Consider the following 20,436-nt stretch of genomic DNA (forward strand, 5'->3'; position numbering starts at 1 on the left):
TGTTGTATGGATTGACATAAAATGTATGATTAAGTGAAAAGGGTAAAGCATAATCTGACCATTCTGGCATAAACCTTTATTTTCACACATTTTTTTTTAAAGTTTTTGCAGTGACTTATATACTCACACCATTACGACTACTACTACTACTAATAATAATAATGATAACCCCACATAGACCTATACAGTATTTCAAAGCACTTTCAAATTCTTTTACACTGTTAAACCGGGATTTTAATGTTTTAGATTAAAATAAAACCCAATATTAATAAGATATTATTAATGATCTGAACGAAACAGCGTGCTACCATTAATAACTGTATTAATTATTGTGACAATCGTCCGCATTCATTCATATTTCCGACAGACTTGAAGGTATCGTCATCCAGTTGAAAGGATGACACGCTCTGACTGGTGTTCATCAACATGTCACAGAAAGCTGCATTAAAGCGTAAACCAACTGAGCCTATAGGCGCGTTCCATTGGCTGAGCATCTGGCGCGCGTCTCCGCCTGCTCTAATCATTTCGAGCGCTCGCGCCCGCTTCCGATGCGTGCGACGGGACGGTCTCGCGCCCCGCTGTATCTACTCCACGTCTTTCTCCCTCGCTGAGCCCGGAGATTAACTACAAACACAACAATGTGGAGGATTTAACGCCTAGCAGCCCCTGTTCCATTTTACTGACATTTAAATCGTCGAGTTTGGGTTTAATCCTGATAAAAATGGCGACGGGGGCAGGCTGGCAGCCACCGTACAACACCTCGACTAGCAACACCAAATATACCCCCTCACCAACATCCACTATGTTTTACGATGGGAGTTTGACGCTGGAATACACTCAAGACCTGCATCTGAAGATGAGCAAGAAGATAGCACAGCTGACAAAGGTGTGTTGGTGAATGAATGGCGTGGGATGTAGTGGCTTAAGTCGTGTAGAGGTTGGTGGATGTTGTGTGGATGTTGGTGTGGGATAGTCCTTTTTGTAAACACGCTGATGTTTGTCTGAAGCATCCTTAAAGGGGTTCACAGGTCAGCCATATCTGATAAGGTTTGCATCTGATTCTATAAGGTGAATGTAGTTACTCATTAGTCTTTTTAAGGAAGTGGATTATATACAAGACTTGCCTAGAAAGAGTACGCATTCTCCTGTGATCTCACTGTACTCTGTGCAGAGTACTCATACTGTACTCTGAGCAAACTGTATTTCATGAGTTATTATACCCATAGCTGCTCCTGTAAATGTACCCTCTGCCACACCACTGTGTAACCTGTGTGTATTATTCTCCTATCACAGGGCTGCCATTGCCACTGAAGGGCTTTTGGAAGTTATGTAATCTTGGATGGATGCAGGGAGCTTCTTCTTTGTAGTCCACCTGAAGCCGATGTAGGATACATCGATACGATGTTGCTCCGTAGTAGAAAATTTAAGTCGGCAGCTGCATTTTGCAGCATCTATAAGCTTTTGTCTTAGTGAAAGGGCTGCTGAGATGTAATTAAAGCAGCTTGTGCGATCATGTCGTTTAAAGGAGGGGGAGAGAAAAAGCAAAGAGTAGAGGACGGAAGAGTTAACACAATAGGCATGGTGATACTGTTCCTGTACAGATTTAGACAGTGCTTACAGTAGGATAAGCTGTACAAGTACGCACAGCATTGCAAATAGATTAAAAATGTGGATATCCGGGATTATAATGCAACCAGTTTCAGTGCTTGATTAAAATGATTTGAAGAGAATGGCAAGATAATGGCAGTTGGGTCGTCTGAATGCGTTTTGAGGTTGACTGGGACTTTTCCCGTGTGCGGGGTTTGGATGTTCTCCTCGCATCTGCTCTTTAAACAAAAGAAATGCAGCTTTGATGTTGGCGTTTTTCCGTTTCTATGTGTCAGCCTTGTCAAACTGTCCAGGTTGTTTTCAGTCCAGTGCATGCTGGGAAAAGCTTCAGCCCACCACACCGATAAGCCTGAAAAGAATAAGCAGGTATAGAAACATTATGTGGTTTTATATCGTCATTAAGCTACTGTTCTGGATCTTTAAATACATTTTCAGTACTGGGAATCCTTATGTAGGTGGACTCAAATGTGTCATCTGCATGCAGCTCATTCTATTAAGGACCTCCCAGTAATAATAATCAGTGTAAACATGAGGACGACCGCCTGCCATTCTCTGCAGCTGATGATGCACAGGAGCCATACAAAAGACAACAATGCAGTTGCTGATTTTATAGGTATTATTAATTATTATATTTATGATATTATCCGCATTAATTGTGTCACATTGCTTACAACATGAGATTAGAATAGGCAGATAGCCGCTACCTGTAGTGGGTGGTACAGGTTGTTGTCAAGATGTGGAGCTGAAACAAGAAGCTGGTGGATCAATTAGTGCATCATCATGAAAATGATATGCAACTCTTACTTTAACAGATCATGAATGGAGCCACCGTAATGTCTGCCTTGTTTTTTTGGAGCCAGAAGTTGCCATATTTAGATGAGAGAGTGAAGAAGTTGGGGAGGATATCCTGATTAGATCTGAAAGAGAACCCAAGCACGTGCAGTGGTAGCCAGTCAGTCATAAGTCATGCCCTAAAGCGTAGCCTGCTTTATGGCCTATTTTCTAATGAGACTATACTTCACTAGATTAACATCATGCTGTATTGAAGAAGATTTGAAAGTAGCGATTGAGACCATAAATTCATCAGAAAACTGTTTACTAAGGTAATAAATCAAGTGAAAATATGGTCATTTTCTCATAAGCTAACATACGGTATAAACTGACTTCTTCTTGAAACCAGTGCAGTTGCCCCCTGCTGGCCATTAGAGGGAATGCAGGTTTAAGGCACTAATGTCTTGTCTTCACTTCAGACCCAGAAGCTCCTTCCACTGATTATGACCCACTGTCCGTGTAATAGATTGATCTTTTACTCATTTTCTGGTACGAGCTTCTTCAATACGAGGATGGATTTCAATGCAAACTGAATATTTGGGGTTTTAAGCTGGTGCATGTTAATAATTTGCAGAGCAATTGATAATAAAAACAACTCTTAGTATGATTGGATGGAGCCAAGAGGTGGAGTGGTGGTCAAGATTAGCTGATTGAAGAATTTAAAGAAATTTCTGATTTGGAAGACTGAAAATAGATTCATCAGGATATATTAGGAGTTATAGTGCATTTTACTGTGTCTCTGCTGTTGTCTTCTTAAGCCTCCTGACAAACTAAGAGCACCCTGTGTGGTGTATCCAGATGTCTTTGCTGTTTAAAAATTGAAAGCAGACTTATGCCTTTGTGTTTTGCTTGTGTATGTGTGTGTGTGTGTGGGGGGTATCTGCAGGCCACCGCTATCTGCTTGCTAGTCACTCTCCATACGCCGCATGTGTTAACCCCTCTGTGGCAACATTTTCATTTCAAACGCGTGAATCAGATATCACTGCATGTTGTTATTAATATAATAATATAATATAAAGTAGGACATTTTGTGATGTTATAACATGTGTTTTGGATATTTTCAAAGGAAAATAGAAGGACACCCCTTGTCACCTTGTAAAATCAGCAAAGAGATAATTAAACTCAGCCCCCAAAATCAAAATGTATGGTCAGAGATGTTCAGTTTATTCTTGGACACACAATTGAGAACCTTAATAAGTTTTGGTTTCAAACCGCACTATAAAAATACTTTTGCTTTTTATTTCTTTTTTCCCCTGATAATAGAAACTACCGACCTCCTGCTTGTTTGAGCCACAGTTTAATTTTAAGGCAACCAGCATGATTTTGGTTAGCTAAATTTCAAAGCTTTTATTTCTCTCCTCCCTCCAAGCCACAAAGAAACCTGATGAGGAATATAAATGTAACTTAATCTTAATGTCACAGTGGTTTTCTCTGCATTGACTGATAGATTTATTACATTTAAAACTCAGACCTTTTGAAGCTTGTAAAGACGACAGTCCTTTGCTGCAAATTTTGGGCTTTATGACTTAGCAAACTTTTTTTTTGTTCACAAGTTCAAGGGAAAAAAAAATGCAAAATGCATTATATGGCCAACATTGTGGATTTGAATTTCATACCATTACATCATTTTGAAGAGTTAAAACAGTGTCATACAGAGGGGAAAAAAAAACCTTGAATTTCTTCAGTATTTTTACATTTTTTTTAAGTAGAGCACATCGAATGAAAGACGAGAAGCTGATTTGCAGCTTGTTGCATAAATGCATGTTTGTTGTTCAAACCCAGAATGCAGCGATCGGCTATTATCATAGCTTTGCAGCTGAGGCGACTTTCCCTCCGTTTAAGAAGGAAATTCAACTAGATGATGCTGTATAGTCAAAATGTTTTGCCTGTTGAATGCACACGTTAGACCCCAAAACTGCTTGCACATTAGCTGGCTAGCAGTATAGCTAGCTATCCCTGCTGGTCATGTGACCTTCCAGGTTGCAGTGGACCTTTGAGTCTTTCCCGAGATCGCACAGATTAGATCTCAAAATAAAACCCAACACTGAAGCCTACAGTCTATGCAGAAGTTGTGTCACGCTTTCTTGTCCGTCATTGATGGACATTGTCGTAAACATTCCGTTATTATCCAACCGGTCAAGGCAGATGGCCGCCCATCTTGAGCCGGGGTCTGCTCCGAGGTTTCTGCCTTCTAAAAGGCAGTTTTTCCTCTCCACTGTCTCCAAGTGCTTGCTCAAGGGGGAATGTTGGGCTCTCTGTATTACAATTTAATTAAAGAGTTTGGTCTAGACCTGCTCTAATTGGAAAGTGTTCATGAGATAACTTTTGTTGTAAATTGGCGCTATATAAATAAACTGAATTGAATTGAAGTTATAATCTGTTATTACCTGTTGTTTTGATCTTAATTTAATGGTGAGGAGATGTAGTCTATTTAGTAGAATTTGTATTGGGTAGTGGCTATAGTAGTTATAGTATAGCTACTATAGCTATAGCTACTTGATATGCACGCTCTCCGCCTGCTGGTCATTACTTAATGGCCTTAGTACTCTAATCTGTGGGAATATCATTGTCCAAAAAATCTAAAGCAGTCAATAAGGAAAAATGTTTGAGAAGCCAGACCCAGATTTATATTCTGTCTTTATTGCTAACTGGATGAAAATGTTTGTTTTACCATCTCTTAGTTTATTGCCTACTCTTTTCTAAATATCACAGAAAACACAGTTTGTATTTTCTCTATGAGAGAGACTCAGTGTGCCCTTGTTCTTTCCTGCTGACAGAGGTCATAAAGTGGTGTAGTGATGCTGCGCCCAAAACAGTGTGTGTGTGTGTGTGTGTGTGTGTGTGCTGAGTGTCCTTGGAGCAGCGCAACAGTGAACAGATGCAAAGCGCCTTTACACCACGACTGAGAGGACAAAGTAAATGCACTGTGTACTCCAGCTAATTGGTAACAGAGTCTGTGTTGCCACTTCACAGCGTCTTTGGTGAAGGAAAACAGCGGACTAAAAGCTCAAATGTCATGGGATCCCATTAGGAGTCCAGCACCTCCGAGAATAAGACTTTCATAAATCCTTTAATTAGTGAATATGATGGTAATCCTTTGGAAATGATGAGAGCAGTGCATCATGGTTTTGTTAAAGCCAAATGCTGTAGTTGTTCAACTCCAGACATTAGCGATCTTTATTCTGTAGTTCAGTCTATAGTAATGGACTGTACAAAATGTCCTTTAGCCTCAGAAACCTCAGAAACTCTCCCTGAGTGCCCGAATATCATCTTTATGACCGTTCCTCATTGGTTCTTCTCAGAGCAGCTCTGTATATGACACCATGGTGATAAAATGACAAAATCAGACTGTAAATCTACCTTATAATTGGTCTTTTGGTGAAAAGGCATAAGCAGAAGAGTGCACTTTGATTGATTACGCGTGTAGACTTGATCGATGCTCCTCCGCTTTGAAAGAAGTCGAGCTGAATTGACTCCAGTGAAACACTGTGGTCTGTCAGGAGTAAAATAATGCAGTAAGAGACAGTAGGAATGTTTGTTATCTTATTGAATATTCTAGGCATGTGTGGACCACAAGTTCATAGAAATTGTAATAAAGCTTTTTTATTAATTCATAATGCACATGCAGCTAATGGCGCAATAAAAAAATGGGCAATAATAAATCTGTTTACCAATGAGTTTGCTAATCCATAAATAACAAATTAGAGGGTTTTTTTTTTTTTTTACAGTTACAGTTCTGGACTATAAGACGCTACTTTTTTCACACGCTTTGAACCCTGCGGCTTAAACAATGATGCGGCTAATTTCTGGATGCGGCTTATAGACAATTGCGACCTATATATGTACAAGGTTTTTTGGTTTTTTTTCTTTTTAAATTTAGGGGGTGCGGCTTATATTTAGGAGGGCTCAATAGTCCGGAAATTACGGTATTTTAATAGGCAGTAAAAGACAGAGTTCTAAAGAAATGAAATAAATATCAATAAATATAAGCAAATTATTACTTATTATTCCTATTGTTGCTGCCCATGAAAATATCAAATAATGAATTACTTTGTAATTTACATTAATAAGTGAATTTGTAAAGACATAGTGCCTAATTAGTTAATAATTAATGAAGAGGTTTTCATTCTCATCCTAGTGACCAGAAACTCTAGGTTCATATTATTATCAATTTTGAATATTAACCACAGGACATAAAGAATGTTCACCAAAACTCGGGATTAAAGCTTTAAGGCTTTTGATTTAATTGATTTCATAATAAGCATGCAGTATAATTGATCAAATAGTATCTTTCATATCTGATGTGGACGGCAGTAATGGGAACAGATGCCAGTTTTAAATTTAAAAAAAAATACATTTTCATTTTTGTTCTTTGGAAGGAGGAAGGTTTTCAGTTGAGACAACAAACATGGAGTTTAATTAAAGCGCACACCAGCCATATGCTTGGACTTTTTAATCTCAAGTCTACTGCCATCTTTCTCTGATCTTTACCATATCACAGTTTCCACACTTTGTTTCAACTATTGATTAATCTTTTGATTGATTGTCTATTTTTTTTTTAATTAAACACTTAATCCACCGTTTATAAAAACAAATATAAAGGAAATTAGACAGTTTGCCCATTTGAGAAGTGAGAAAATATTTGACATTTTCACATGAGCTAATTAATTCATCAACTAGCTGGAAACAACAGCATCTGAGTGTCAATTAAAAACATCCAGTCATCTTTGAACTCTCTCTGTCTATAACTTATGGGTCAAAGACAACATAAATCAACAAATATGCTTTTTATTTCGCTTAATGCTGGATTGCGACGGAATCATTTTGAAGCATTATGTATGGGAAGCAAGCTTTAGTGTAAGACCGCAGACACAAATAGCGATGTGAGGTATCCTTATTCCCGGGAGAGGGACAGACAAAGAGATGTGAGAGAGGAGGGGAGATGAAGAACAAAAAAAAAAGTGTGCAAGATAAAAGGAGAAGAGAAAGAGAGAGAGAGAGATGAAAGCAGCAGGCACACCAGCGTCATTAAAATAATCATGTATAATTGAAGGAACATTTCCATGGCTGCCTTGCTGCCGGGAATCAAAGGCTCACTCTGAAGAAGAGAAGGAGGGAACATCTACCTTACGCTGACTTCCTTCACTGCCAGCTGAAGGACGAACATACAGTCGAGGTAACGCCAGCCATGTGCTGGTAAATAAAAACACTCAGCTAGCGATTGCCCTGAGGCAAAACAACCACCAAAATAAGTGAAAATCCAGCATCACACTTTCACCACTTCTTCACAGATGGAAGAATAAGGCTGCTAGTATTTTATCCTTTATTTTCCCTTAATGAGACCAAGCCCATATCCTCCTAACGGCTATTGTTATTTTTTTGTCTACTTCACGGGATCACCAAAGTCTTTAGGGTTCATCCTCTGGGAACTATGAACGTCTGGACAAAAACTTTAGCAGTTTCTTGGATGAATTCTTTCATTGCTTTACTTTTCTTAGGCTGTTAAATACACACAGTTTCAGCCTATTCCCGATTCTGAAAAATCCCCAAAATAAAAATCAAAAAATACATTTTATTGTCACTAATTTTGAAAAAAACTTTCAAATGGTTTGACATGAAATTTACTGAAAATATAATATTGTTATTATGATTACGTTCATGTAGGCCGTGTCCAGTCTTTAAATAAGGACAGCATTGCTGCATTTTTATTATATTTATTTATTTATTTTTTAATCCACCCACCATAAGGAATTATTTTCTCGAGTTTAGAGACCCACACCTGCATGGATATTTCAGACAACCCGTCTTCATAGTCATCAGGTCTTCGCAACCATGAAGCCCAACAGTTAAGAATGCTTGTCATCGATAACAGTCCCACACCCTGGTCCACAAAATGGCGACCACTGAGCTGCTTCTTTGTCTTTTCTCAGACAGTCCTAACTTGTGATTTTCAATAACCCGAAGCTATTAACTTCAGACTGCGTAATCTTAGTCGGACTGCAAATATATGGTGCAAGAGCTGAATAACTGGTTTGCTTTTACAACAGACTTCTCAGCTACCCTCTCAAACAATGCCGCAGAGCATTACAGTTAGCTGCAAAGGTGCCTTCTCGAGGCATGAAACAAATTTAGTGTGATTTCAATAACTAGCTCTCATTAAGCTCTAAGGCCACGGAATGCTTTTAACAAAGTGCTTTTCTGTTAAGCTGGCAGCCGCTCTCTGACAACAGAGTTGGGGTGACTGAGACAGTTATTTTAACCTTCTGAAACAGACAGCCTGGCAATTTAATCTGCTCTCTTGCTCCTCGGATGTCTCACTGTGTGTGCACCGTTATCCCTATTTGTATAAGGCGTGATGCCATAGGGAACTAGGGGCGCCACCGTTAGTCGATTAATCGATTAGCAGATTGAATGAAAATTAGCTGTCAACTAATTTGACACCTGATTCATCGTTTCACTCATTTTTCAAGCATAAATTGCAGAGAATTTTATTTCCAACGTCTTGAATGGAAAGATTTGCTGGTTTGTCATTTATTGTAATGGTAATAAATTTAGCAATAATGATAATTTTGTGTCTTTATGGAGCTTTGCTTTTGTTCACTGGGGCACAGTCATGCTGGAATAGAAAAGGGCCTTCAACAAACTGTTGCCACAAAGTTGGAAGCATAGCATTGTCCAAAATGTCTTGGTATGCTGAAGAGGGTTGAGCCCGACCACTGAAAGAGGTGTGTCTGGATACTTTTGTCTTTCTAGTGCATCATATCACAATAGGGCGCTTGCAGAACAGTAGGGGAAAAATTGCAGAACTTTACGATTGCCTCATCGTGTTGCTTTCACGTGAAAAGAATGAAAACATGACTCAGCTTATGTCAGAAACACTCAAACATAATGAATGAACATTAAGAGACTGAGGCGAGCGGTTTGTCCAGACAAGCTGGTTGTCTCTGCATGAAATGTAGATTGTTGCCTTTGAGGACATTTACTAAGTTGGCCCAACTGATGTCAGCACACTTAGGGGATCCCTATAGTTAAATGATAAAACTTCTAAGCACAATGTAGGGTTTCCACATAAGCCAGCGGTCCTGTCAGATAATTGACATATCAATGTTATGTGGGGTTGAGGCTCTGAGGTATTACAGCAGTGTTAGTATTTCCTGACAAGTAGAGCGGAGAATTTCCTGATGTGTTATTACTTGGATGACTGAAAGTGTATATGTATAATTACATGTATAATTACATGATTGTGATTGGGCGGCACGGTGATGCAGTGGTTAGCGCCTCATAGCGAGAAGGTTCCGGGTTCAAATCCCGGTCTGGGCCCTTCTTAGTAGCTCACTGGGGGCTTCAGTTTGGGCTTCAATTTAAAGCTCCTTGCATACCATTTATCTTCAGCACATATAAAATTTGCTTATATTAATTGTATATTATGTTATAAAATTGCAGACGATGGTGAATTTTCCCACTGCGGGATCAATACAGTTCATCTTATCTTATCTTATCTTAGAGACAGAAGAATTTGAGTGTATATTACAGCAACTCTTGTGAATACACATCCACCCTCTATGGATAACGCTGCCTTTAATCATGGTGTGAAACCCATTTCTCTCTTTTCCTGACGTTATTGCCATTGATTTCGCAGCTCTTTGAATGCAGAACCGAGTTTTACTCGTCACTGTAGCGCTATTGATCTGATATTGAAACAGTTGATGAGACCTTTCTGTCCCGTCCTCGTTGTGCCATCTAATTTCTCTCCCTGTCTCCAGGTGATTTATGCTCTCAACACCAAGAACGACGAACACGAGGAAGAAATCGAGTCTCTGAAGGAAGCCCACGAGGACGAGGTATGGACACGGCGGGTTGCTGAACACCTGTGATTGTACGAGGCGCAGTAGCATGAGGACAAGCTCACTTATTATTTATTAGTTTCAGCTGTGAAGTGAGATTCTCCCTCCCCACCCCGACGCTATGCTGCAGCAGGAGGAGAGGAGCAGCAGGCAATCCTGTGCTGCCCTGCAATTTTGGCCTCCAAGTGCTGTTCGCAATTTATCTGTCAGCAACCCACCCGCAGGGAGCAAGTCGATGCCACGCTATGCATGGTGCACCGTGTTTTTGTCATATTTTGAAAGGCGGTGACACGCCAGGGATCTTGTTCTTCTGAATCGTGCAATTAAAAAAATAAAAATAAAAATTCTTTGGATTGTAGCAGTGATTCTGTTAAGGCAGATGAAATACTAATTCATGCATTAATAGCATCTGTGATCTACAGCAGTTTACAGGTGTGTACCCTCTGCTTTTTTTTTAGCTTATAAACTCCCTTTATAGCCATATGAAGGTGGAGTGTGTTAGTAAAACATAAAATCTTCAGGTGCCCGTTGGATCCTGTAGATTCTTTTGAAATCTTTTGGATTCCATGTCTGTAGCTAGTAATCGTTTCCAGTCTTTATGCTAAGCTACGCTAACCGAACGTGGTATCGATCTTCTAATCAAACTTTCTACAGCAAAAACAGACAAAAAAAACTTAAATCCCATAAATGTCCCACCGTATTTGAGCTGCTGTATATCCGTACCTGTGATTCACTTCCTCTCACACAAAAATGGAAGCTTCCTGTCGCGACAAGCTCGTGCTGACTTCATAATCAAAGTGTCATCAGAGTGATTGGTGATGATTGCTACCAGTCAGAAATCATATCAGGAACAATTTCCCAAACCCATGATTGGTTTATAGCCTGGCTCCACATCAGAAATTATGATCTCCACTGACAGGCAGTTTATTTAGGGACAAGACCTGTGCTCATATGAAACTGGTTTAAATGTTGTTAAATTTCATTCATCTTGCTTTCAGAGAGAAGCTTCAGTGTACCGTGGGCTAAGGTGTTAATTTAATTAGTGTTGCTTTCAAGTGTTAAATTTTCAAAGTGGGACTTTTCTCCACTGCCAAGAACCGTTTCCTGGAGGCAGCAATGTTGTGCTGGCTCCTATTTCTATTTATTTCTACATTTCAGCCTTTACTTCTTATTTCCACCTACTCTCCATGCGGGGTTTGGAATTCCTCTACTAAACTGTCGCAGTTGAAGAAAATATTTTTAAGCGACGTGATTGAGTGAGCGCAAAGTCACGTGATTGTTGTGCTTATTTAATTTATTTATTTATTTTATTCAGGTCCAACACATAGTGACAGAAACCAGAGACAAGATCATGCAGTACAAGAGTAAGATGGCGGACGAGGCAGACCTGAGGCGGCGGCTGGCCAGTCTGGAAGAATCTGTCGAACTCCACGAACACATGAAGAGACAGGTTGTTCGCTGCTGCTGGGCTTCATTTAGTTTGTTTAGCGTAGTTGTGACTTTATTAATAAATTCTGGAGACATTTTCTTCTCTTGTTATCTTCGTGTCATATGGTGTCATCGTTCTGCAGCATTAGCGAATCGTATTTAATTTAATGTGAGCTGAGCTTACGATGTGATTGCCTGAATTCGCAGTTGTACTTATATAAAATAACATAACTCTGTTGTTTAATGTTTTGTTACCGTCAGGCTTTAGCAGAGTTTGAGATGTACAGACAGAGAATGGAGGATTCCCAGCTCTGCACTGAGGCCCAGCACACACAGAGAGTGGTTTCTATGAGCAGAGAGGTAAGGCTTTACACATACACACAAAAATATATATCAATATATGTATGCACAGTCTGTGAAAAGTTTATGTTCGACTGTTTTTGCACTGGGAGGACGGAGATCCCCCGATTTAGACTCCCTGACCCTACTTAATGCTGATAAAACATAAAAACTGTCTGCAAGACTTGCAATCTAACAAGCTAACACAAAGCACAAACCTCTTGTTTGCGCCAGCTCCGTCACATTCAACTATTGTGACAGCTGATCCGTACCCTAAAACAGATAGCTGTACGCTTATCCAGCAAGCACTGACTGCAGACATGTCATTAAAAAATGCATTATAAATATCAATGAATCATATTTCCACATCACGTATCATGCCATACCATCACGTGACGCGTCATATGCACCTGCTTTGGCCCGAGTGTGACGGCAGTGGGCGTTAATGAACGCCTGAAGTGTGTTTCAATGTGATGAGCTGGTGGCTGAATGAGCTCATCATATGCTCATGTGCGTTGGGACTGGTTGTACGTTAGCGTCGGTCTTGTCTTTCGTCTTCCTCTCTGCCAATGACTTCACACTGTCCGCCTTCAGCTTGACCAGTTGAGACGTCCTCTTTACCAACCCGAATGAGTCCTCGGCTGTCACGGTGACATCGCATCGCATATCACGTTTTTTTTTTTTTTTTTTTTGTATATTTTTTTCAGCCTCATGTCTGTCAGATCCATTTGATGTAACAGCAAACACAGACAGGTTTCTTTGTCGCTGCAGTTTTTTCAATTATTAAAGAGGGATTTGCAAGAGACGCTGTGAGCATTTAGCTTGGCGTAGGTACAGATTTGGTTGGCAATAACACACAAACGATTCAAAGGGAATAGAATATTTTTCGTGGTTTCAATAGGTGGAGGAGATGCGTCGGGATTTTGAGGAGAAGCTGCGGGCGTTCAGCCAGGCTCAGGCCCAGTTTGAGGCGGATAAACGGCGAGCGCTGGAGGAACTGAGGACCACCCACCGCCAGGAGGTGGAGGAACTCCTCAACAACCAGCAGAACCAGAGCGCCACCTCCACCGAAGACCAGGAGAAACTGGCTGAGCTCCATAGACAAGAGGTGGGCTAAGATTGAGCGAGGAAGGAAGACAGATGAGTTATGGATGGCCAAAACTTTTGGAAAGAAACATGTTATAGGCTTTTGTGGAGAGCTTATACAGCAAGTTACTTGATGGGGGTAATTGCTCTTTTGGAGTCTTTCTAGGTGGCGAACACTGAAAACATTTAGAGGTGATTAGCTGGTGCATTGGCTTATGAGTACAATATAAACCTGCAGTGGTAATGATCTGGCCATGGACTTCTGTTGCATGTCATCGCCTTATTTTATTCCCATTTTTTTATTCCTTTCCTCTCAACTGTTAACTGTCTAATATAACATATTTTCCAGAGAAAATTTAGAAATCTTTAACAAAGATTTCTAAATTTATGGACTAATATTCAAATTCGAGGATAAAACAAAAAAAAAAAACATAAACTTGATTGTTTTTTTTGTTTTTTTTCCATTTCTCTGTTTAGGTAGAGGCATTGATGGAGAGGGTGGAGGAGCTAACAAAGGATAAAGTTCGTGTGGTGGAGGAGTATGAGGCCAAGCTGGGGAAAGCTCAAGAGTGTTATGAGAGAGAGCTGGAGGCCATGAGGAGAACACACCAGCTCACTACTGAGAACTTGTTGGCCTGGAAGAGGACTGAGGTAAAAGAACAGCACAACGTATCAATAAGATTTTCTTAAACCGGCAAAAAAACACCATGAAGTAAATGTTGATTGCATGATGTAATGGCATGATCACTGTTTATACACTTTGCATTCACGAATCTCCCATTTTATCAGCCACATTGTGATGATGAACGATGTAAGTCTCTGCTCACGTGAAGGTTGAACTCCGTAAGGAGTTCCAGGCTCAAGAAACAGCGCTGCAGCGCTCGCTGTCCAAACTGAGGAGCGAACTTCAGAAAGCACAGGAGGAGGCCAGGGAGAACCGAGACAAGACCAACAGACTGCAGACGTCTCTGGCCAATGCCGAGGGAACCATAAAGGTGTGTGTGTGAGGCAAATCGAGGACAAATACTTAAGCTTTCAAAGCTTGTAAAGCATGTACAACACACTTGCTCTTCATCTTGTATCTACAGTATTCCCAGCAAAGCATAAATAGTATAAGAGCCTTCTTTTGGTTCACTTTGGGTAAGAAAGTGGGCTTAATTAGATGATAAACAGTTGCAGAAAGCAAAGACAAAAGTAAAAACCTCAGGGTGAATACGTTTTTCAAGAATCTCAGAGCGGTGGGAAAGTGTGGCGTGCAGCTTACAGTCCTGCGGGCAAATCCATACAGTCTGACTAGCTGGATCTGACTCTAGGCTGTGGTGGAAAAGATGCTGTCGGGTTGCTCTATCTAACTGTAAAATGCTTCATTGTATGTGCTGCAGAACTTGCACAAGCAGCTGGAAGAGGCCATCCAGGACGGAGAAATCTGGGTGATGCAGCTGAAGGACACAGAATATGAACTGGAGGGCAGCAGGGAACGAGTTCAACAGCAGGCGACTGAAATCCTCCATAAAGCCAGTAAGATTCGCTTCCTGCCTTTCACTTCTACGTTTTACACAGCTGGGAAAAGGGAAATTCTGTTATTTTTCAGCCTGGAGCTTATTCTCATATTTATCTCCCACTATGACCATTGGTTATGATCACATTTTAGTCACCACCTCATTGTAGAAATCTGGGAAACAATCAGAGCAAGGAGTGCTAACCTCTAACAGCCTTCTAAAAATCTAATTGCAAATATGAGTATCATGGAGCTCTATCTAGCTCAAGTTTAGGATAACCAGTAGGATAATGACCTACATCTGAGACTTACAGAAGACGGCGCCTAGGTGGGTGAGGTCCATCGTGTGTTTGGTGTCGTCCGTTATGCATAAAACGCAGAGAGTGTGTTCTCTGTTTGACACATGCACAAAAGGACGGGGACTTCAATAGTGCATTGACGTGTACCTTGTAATCTAAGAAATCAATACTCCAATAGCCACAAAGGCTGTTTAAAGTGGAAGAGATTTGTTTTTATATTCCTTATGTTTAAATACATTTTGTGACTTCTTTGTTCTTTTACAACAGCTTTTTTTTTTTATTCTAAAATATCATATCATAATAATATCCCATATGGCCAGACATTGAAATTTCAGTCTTAGTTGCTATTAGCAAAAATTCAGGATCTCAGTCATGATTTTCATATTGTTTTCCTGCAGCACACTGAAGTCAAAATGCATTTCGGCCATTGATTTTGGACACTGTGAATCAACTTAGGCTTTTACCTAACGAATCCCATTTTAACACGTCCAACAGCCCGATTCCTGTTTTTGTTCGTCGTTAATACAATCAGACATGCCAGAGCAGCCAACATTATGTGCAACCATTGCTGTGGCTGTTTATAGTCCCTGTATAATTCACTTGTCTCGTATACCTGCAGTCACCAGTGATATCCCAGTTGTCATCATAAGTTATTTAATTTATGTCATGTGGCTTGCTTCACATTCTCTCTCTCGCCCCCCAACCGGTCAAGGCAGATGGCCGCCCATCTTGAGCCGGGGTCTGCTCCGAGGTTTCTGCCTTCTAAAAGGCAGATTTTCCTCGCCACTGTTGCCAAGTGCTTGCTCAAAGGGGAGTGTTGGGTTCTCTGTATTACAATTTAATTAAAAGAGTTTGGTTTAATTGGAAAGTGTCATGAGATGGCTTTTGTTGTGAATTGGCGTTATATAAATAAACTGATTTGAATTGAAATTGAATTAAAGGACGCAATGAAAAGAAAATAAATGCAGGAATATAAAATCACGCATTCCAGCTGATCTGAAGTACAAACTACTTGGGCACAAATGGAAATGGTGTATGCATTTTTGTGGACACCCCCCCCCCTCCCCCCAAGAGTCTGAAACTCTGCAGTTTCCTACAACAGCTACAGGAATTTGATCCATAGTTACAGTCTAATAAACAAAAGCACTATATTCCCTAGCCAACAAACAGCCTCATGTAAACTGATTTGTTTGGAATTTTGATTTCAAAATATAATCTCTGGATTAAGCATTTTATAAAGAGGAACAGTTCTCATGGAAACCCTCCTATGGCTACTTTCTCCTTCCGAAGCATCTGCTCTCTTTGTGCTCACTTGGTATCAGTCAAAAATACAACACAGTTTCTCTTCCCACCACCACCACCTCTTCTCTACCAGTTTTATGAGCAGCTTGTCTCTCTCAGGAGAACCCTTGAATAGCTAGCACCTTTGGGCAGATTAACAGAAAGCTCGCCTCCTGTTCAACAACTCCAGTTGCGGCATATGTTGATGAAACTGCTGCCTCAGCAGTACATAATATTGCCAAATGCTCACATCAATTTTAAATATTGCCTGCGGTGGAGATTTGTATTCATGTTGAACGGATCAGAACTGTTACGATTTCTGACTGCGGTGTCTCTTTGACTGAATCGTTGATTTTGATTTGACTGTTCCCAGGTCAGATCGGCTCCTTGCAGGCCACTCAGATGGCCCATGAGGCGACCATCAGGAACCTGGACCAGGAGCAGAGCCGGCTGAAGGAGAAGATCAGCAGGCTGGAAGAAGAGAGGGAAGTTCTTCTCAACCAGAGCCAAGCTTCCAACGAACAGCACAAACAACAAGTGGTCAAATTAGAACAGGTACTAAACCCTTCATTGATCCCAGTTTGGTTAAAAGAGAGAGAACAGGTTAGATATAAAAGCTCCTCCTTTTTTCTTTAGTCTTTGCGTGAGGAGCACCAGGGTTACGAGAAGGAGCTCTCCAGGCTGAGAGCACACTATGAGGAGGAGATGCTTCGCTTCAAGGAGGCACAGGTCAGAGCACTGGAGGAAATGGAGGAGAAGCACCAGGCCATGACTGAGGAGGCCCAGCAGGAGAAGGAGGAGGAGAAGAAACTGCTAATAACGGTATGCGCTCATGTTTGTTTTTCCTGAGCTTTCTTTTGAGGGTCTTCATCCGTGAAAGGAGTTAAGCTGTCGAACTGAGATTGGAAGTTTGGTCACATGACAACTGAAACATCAACAGCTAAGCAAACTGATGCTAAGAGCTTATAAGTGGATCTCATTTAGTTCAAAAGGTCAAAATGTGCTTTCTTTCTCGTGTAATTGATTTGTTTCAATGGGAAAACATTTGTCACGTAAATGAAATGTAACGTTCAAAGACAAACGTGAAACACAGGCAACAAAAGATAACTGCTGGTTATTCTTTTTTTTTTTTTTTACTTTTTTCAGTCACTTCTAGCATCATATTTCACACAAAGTACTGTGACTGCAAAGGAGCACAGAGAAGAAGAAAAAAAATCACCTTTCCTCTTCTTAGAATAAATAATTAACCTAGAAACAGATGGTCCGTCCATACTTTGAACAACCTTTTGCCAGAAGATATGTGCACACATCAGTGCATGCCCATATAAACTCACTGACAGCCAGCTAACATCTGTACATTTTCTTGTAAGTTGTTCCTCAAATGCGGTAATATTGATGCAAAATGTTTTTAGTATTCAGCAAAGTTTATACATGTGAACAGGATAGTTGGAATCACTGCTTTAGAAGTCACTCGAATAATGAAACGTTACATGAAATCTTACATTTACATGCTGCTGTCGGATGTGTATCAAACACCCCCGTCAGCGTCGGGAAAAATCACAAGCCTCAGCCGGAGTTGTTCTCTCGTGGTCGGACTATTTTAAGATGTGTGAATGTTTCGCCGTCAGTTTAAAAGCCAGACGAAGAACTTTGATTTTTTTTTTTTGTTGATTTTTGGAGGCGAAATGAGCGCCACAGACAGGCTAAATAAGGCAAGGCAAGAAGGCCAACATAACATGTTCGTCTGTAAGCCAGTCTGTCTATTGTACCGTGTAGTATCTGTTATCATTTTCAGCCGTAATTGTGACGTTTAAAGGTATAAAGTTAAACATGGTGGTCAGACTTTTGTTTCGGGTAAACGTGTTGTTATTATATGAAAGCATGAATGAGGTGTATGCGTGCTGAAAATACATCTTTAAAAAAGAGGGTTATTAACTAATTATACTGTGACTGGTTCTATACCTTTATGGACTACACAGCCATTTACATTGGAGACATATTAAATGGCCGTATGGAAGGAAGAGGGCCAGTCCTTTCCATTATTCTCACCATGAATGACTGACTAAGGCTGATTGGTGCCATTGCTGTTTTTGATCAGTTCTTTTCTTTTTCTCTTTGCTGATCCTGTGCCATTTTTAGTCATAACCACTATAATCGCAAACCAGGGATTGAGGAATGAGGATATCGACTTAACCGAACTTCTCATTTATGGTATTGTTTGCTTATGTAGGTCACATCGAGGCATCAGTATTAAAGCGAGACTGTTTCATAACCAGTTTGGACCAAGAGATTGTCTGTCTTAATCCATCCATCCATTTTCTATACCACTTATCATCAGGGTCGTGGGGGGGCTGGAGCCTATCAAAGACAAATGTCCCAGCTGACTGCGGGCGAGAGGCGGAGACTGGTCGCCAGTCAATCGCAGGGCTAACACACAAAGACAGACAACCACACACTCTCACACTCACACCTAGGGGGCAATGTAGAGTAGCCAATTAACCTAATGTGCATGTTTTTGGGATTGTGGGAGGAAGCCGGAGTACCCGGAGAAAACCCACGCAGGCACAGGGAGAACATGCAAACTCCACATAGAAGGGCCCAGACCGGGATTCGAACCTGGAACCCTCTTGCTATGAGGGCGACAGCGCTAACCACTGCACCACCGTGCCGCCCTGTCTGTCTTAATGTTTAAATATTTATCTTTTGAGTATATATATTACAAAGAGATAGATAATGCTTTATAGATTATTAACCTTACATATGGACCCCATGGTGATAAAGCACAACAGACGCTGTAATGGAAGTGACCAGTTTTCACATAAAAACAGTAATTTCTGAACACAAGTGAATACTCTCAGGGTGTAGTATGTCTCTTTTGAGACGTGAAAGCGGCATCTCTCTCACCCTGTGATTCCTTCCGCAGATTTCTTTCTGTCGGTTTGTTTTTTTGTTTTTTTGTTTTTTGCGTTCCTCCCCCTCGCTTTCAATTTTTTGCTCCTCTCCGTCTCTGAGTTCAAAAGAGCTGCATGAAAGGCAATACAAATGTCCTTGTTGCCTAGATCGAATTACACAGGTCAAATTAATTTACTCATTTACCAAAACCGGCGACAAATGCTTGTAAACAGCTCAGAGGACTTTATTGGCTTTGCTAGTGTCTGTTAATTTTCATGCCATTTTCTTCAAAAGGCGCTCAAGCTGTGCGTGAAAGTGATGTGTCAACAGTAATTACTTAATATCAGTTAAATGAAAGTACTGCGCAGATCAAGCTCTAAAGACCACGTATCCTTCACTTCCCATGATGCAACTGTGATTGCATCACTATGACATCATCGGGGTTGATTTGTCAGACCTGAGAAAGCTTCGCCAGAGCGGCAGGAGACCATAGACGAGTGTTTTTTTACAGACAGAGTTATTTGAATTTATTTCTTCCAGAGGAGGTGAGGTGATTTTAACATGACCTGCACTGCTCAGTCATTTTAATCCCGTTTTAATTTAATTAGTTTTTCCTGAAAAGTCGCCATTCTTTTGGAGGACATCCTAGGATCTTAAAGTGGAGTTTTTTTCCACCCCTGTCCTTCTGTTTATTACAGAAATGTGTTAACACCAATATACATGCTTATTTGTAATAATTTGTTTTTTTGTGGGGGTATAAGGTTGCTGCGACAACTAACCTGTTTGGTTCCAATGAATTCTGGTGCAGACTAAACTTGCGGACTGAGAGCAATATGTCCAGAGTTAGCTTGAAGCAAGACTGAATCCTGAAAAATTCTCTGACGCAGTTCTTCAGCGTTGTGAAATCCAAATTGGACCCCCCCACCCCCACAGTATCTTGTCTTGGTCGATATGTGATCATACCTGAATGTAAAAGCGAAGGAAAGTCATGGGAACTGCTGAATTTGTGCAAGATCATTTGGTAACTATGGTAACACCTGTGTGTGTCAGCGAAAACAAAAGCGTGACGATGATGGAAAGGTGAAGGTAGCTGCAGCACGGTAACTTTAATCCCTGTGACATTCTGCTCATCTTCTTTTTGTGTGCTCTTCATTATTTATTTATTATGATATTTATTACCATTTCTTTCTGATGTAATGAAAGCGCACCAAAGAACTTTAAGTGTGAATAAAGTGCTGCGTGACCTTGCTGTCGGTCTCTAGATTTAGATTTTTCCACGTAGAGCTGAGGATGTGAAAACCAGTCAGACCAGAAATAAAAGGCAACGGTG

At 40.6% G+C, this 20,436-nt stretch overlaps 1 protein-coding gene across 4 annotated transcripts in view; it reads left to right on the forward strand.

Moving 5' to 3' along the window:
• Positions 1 to 404: 404 nt before the first annotated feature.
• Positions 405 to 20,436, forward strand: part of fam184aa (family with sequence similarity 184 member Aa) — a 41,252-nt gene continuing 21,220 nt past the window's right edge. Inside the window, exons 1-10 of one of the 4 annotated variants that reach the window (XM_046381981.1) lie at positions 405 to 886; positions 10,203 to 10,280; positions 11,599 to 11,733; positions 11,973 to 12,071; positions 12,952 to 13,158; positions 13,614 to 13,787; positions 13,970 to 14,131; positions 14,519 to 14,654; positions 16,588 to 16,769; positions 16,851 to 17,036. In XM_046381981.1, coding sequence (XP_046237937.1) covers positions 722 to 886; positions 10,203 to 10,280; positions 11,599 to 11,733; positions 11,973 to 12,071; positions 12,952 to 13,158; positions 13,614 to 13,787; positions 13,970 to 14,131; positions 14,519 to 14,654; positions 16,588 to 16,769; positions 16,851 to 17,036 — 1,524 coding nt within the window. In that variant the 5' untranslated portion in view covers positions 405 to 721. The remainder of the gene's footprint in view (positions 887 to 10,202; positions 10,281 to 11,598; positions 11,734 to 11,972; positions 12,072 to 12,951; positions 13,159 to 13,613; positions 13,788 to 13,969; positions 14,132 to 14,518; positions 14,655 to 16,587; positions 16,770 to 16,850; positions 17,037 to 20,436) is intronic. The other 3 variants (XM_046381978.1, XM_046381980.1, XM_046381979.1) reach the window with 3 other exon arrangements.

This window comes from Scatophagus argus, chromosome 24, assembly GCF_020382885.2.
Source record: "Scatophagus argus isolate fScaArg1 chromosome 24, fScaArg1.pri, whole genome shotgun sequence".
Lineage (NCBI taxonomy): Eukaryota > Metazoa > Chordata > Actinopteri > Scatophagidae > Scatophagus > Scatophagus argus.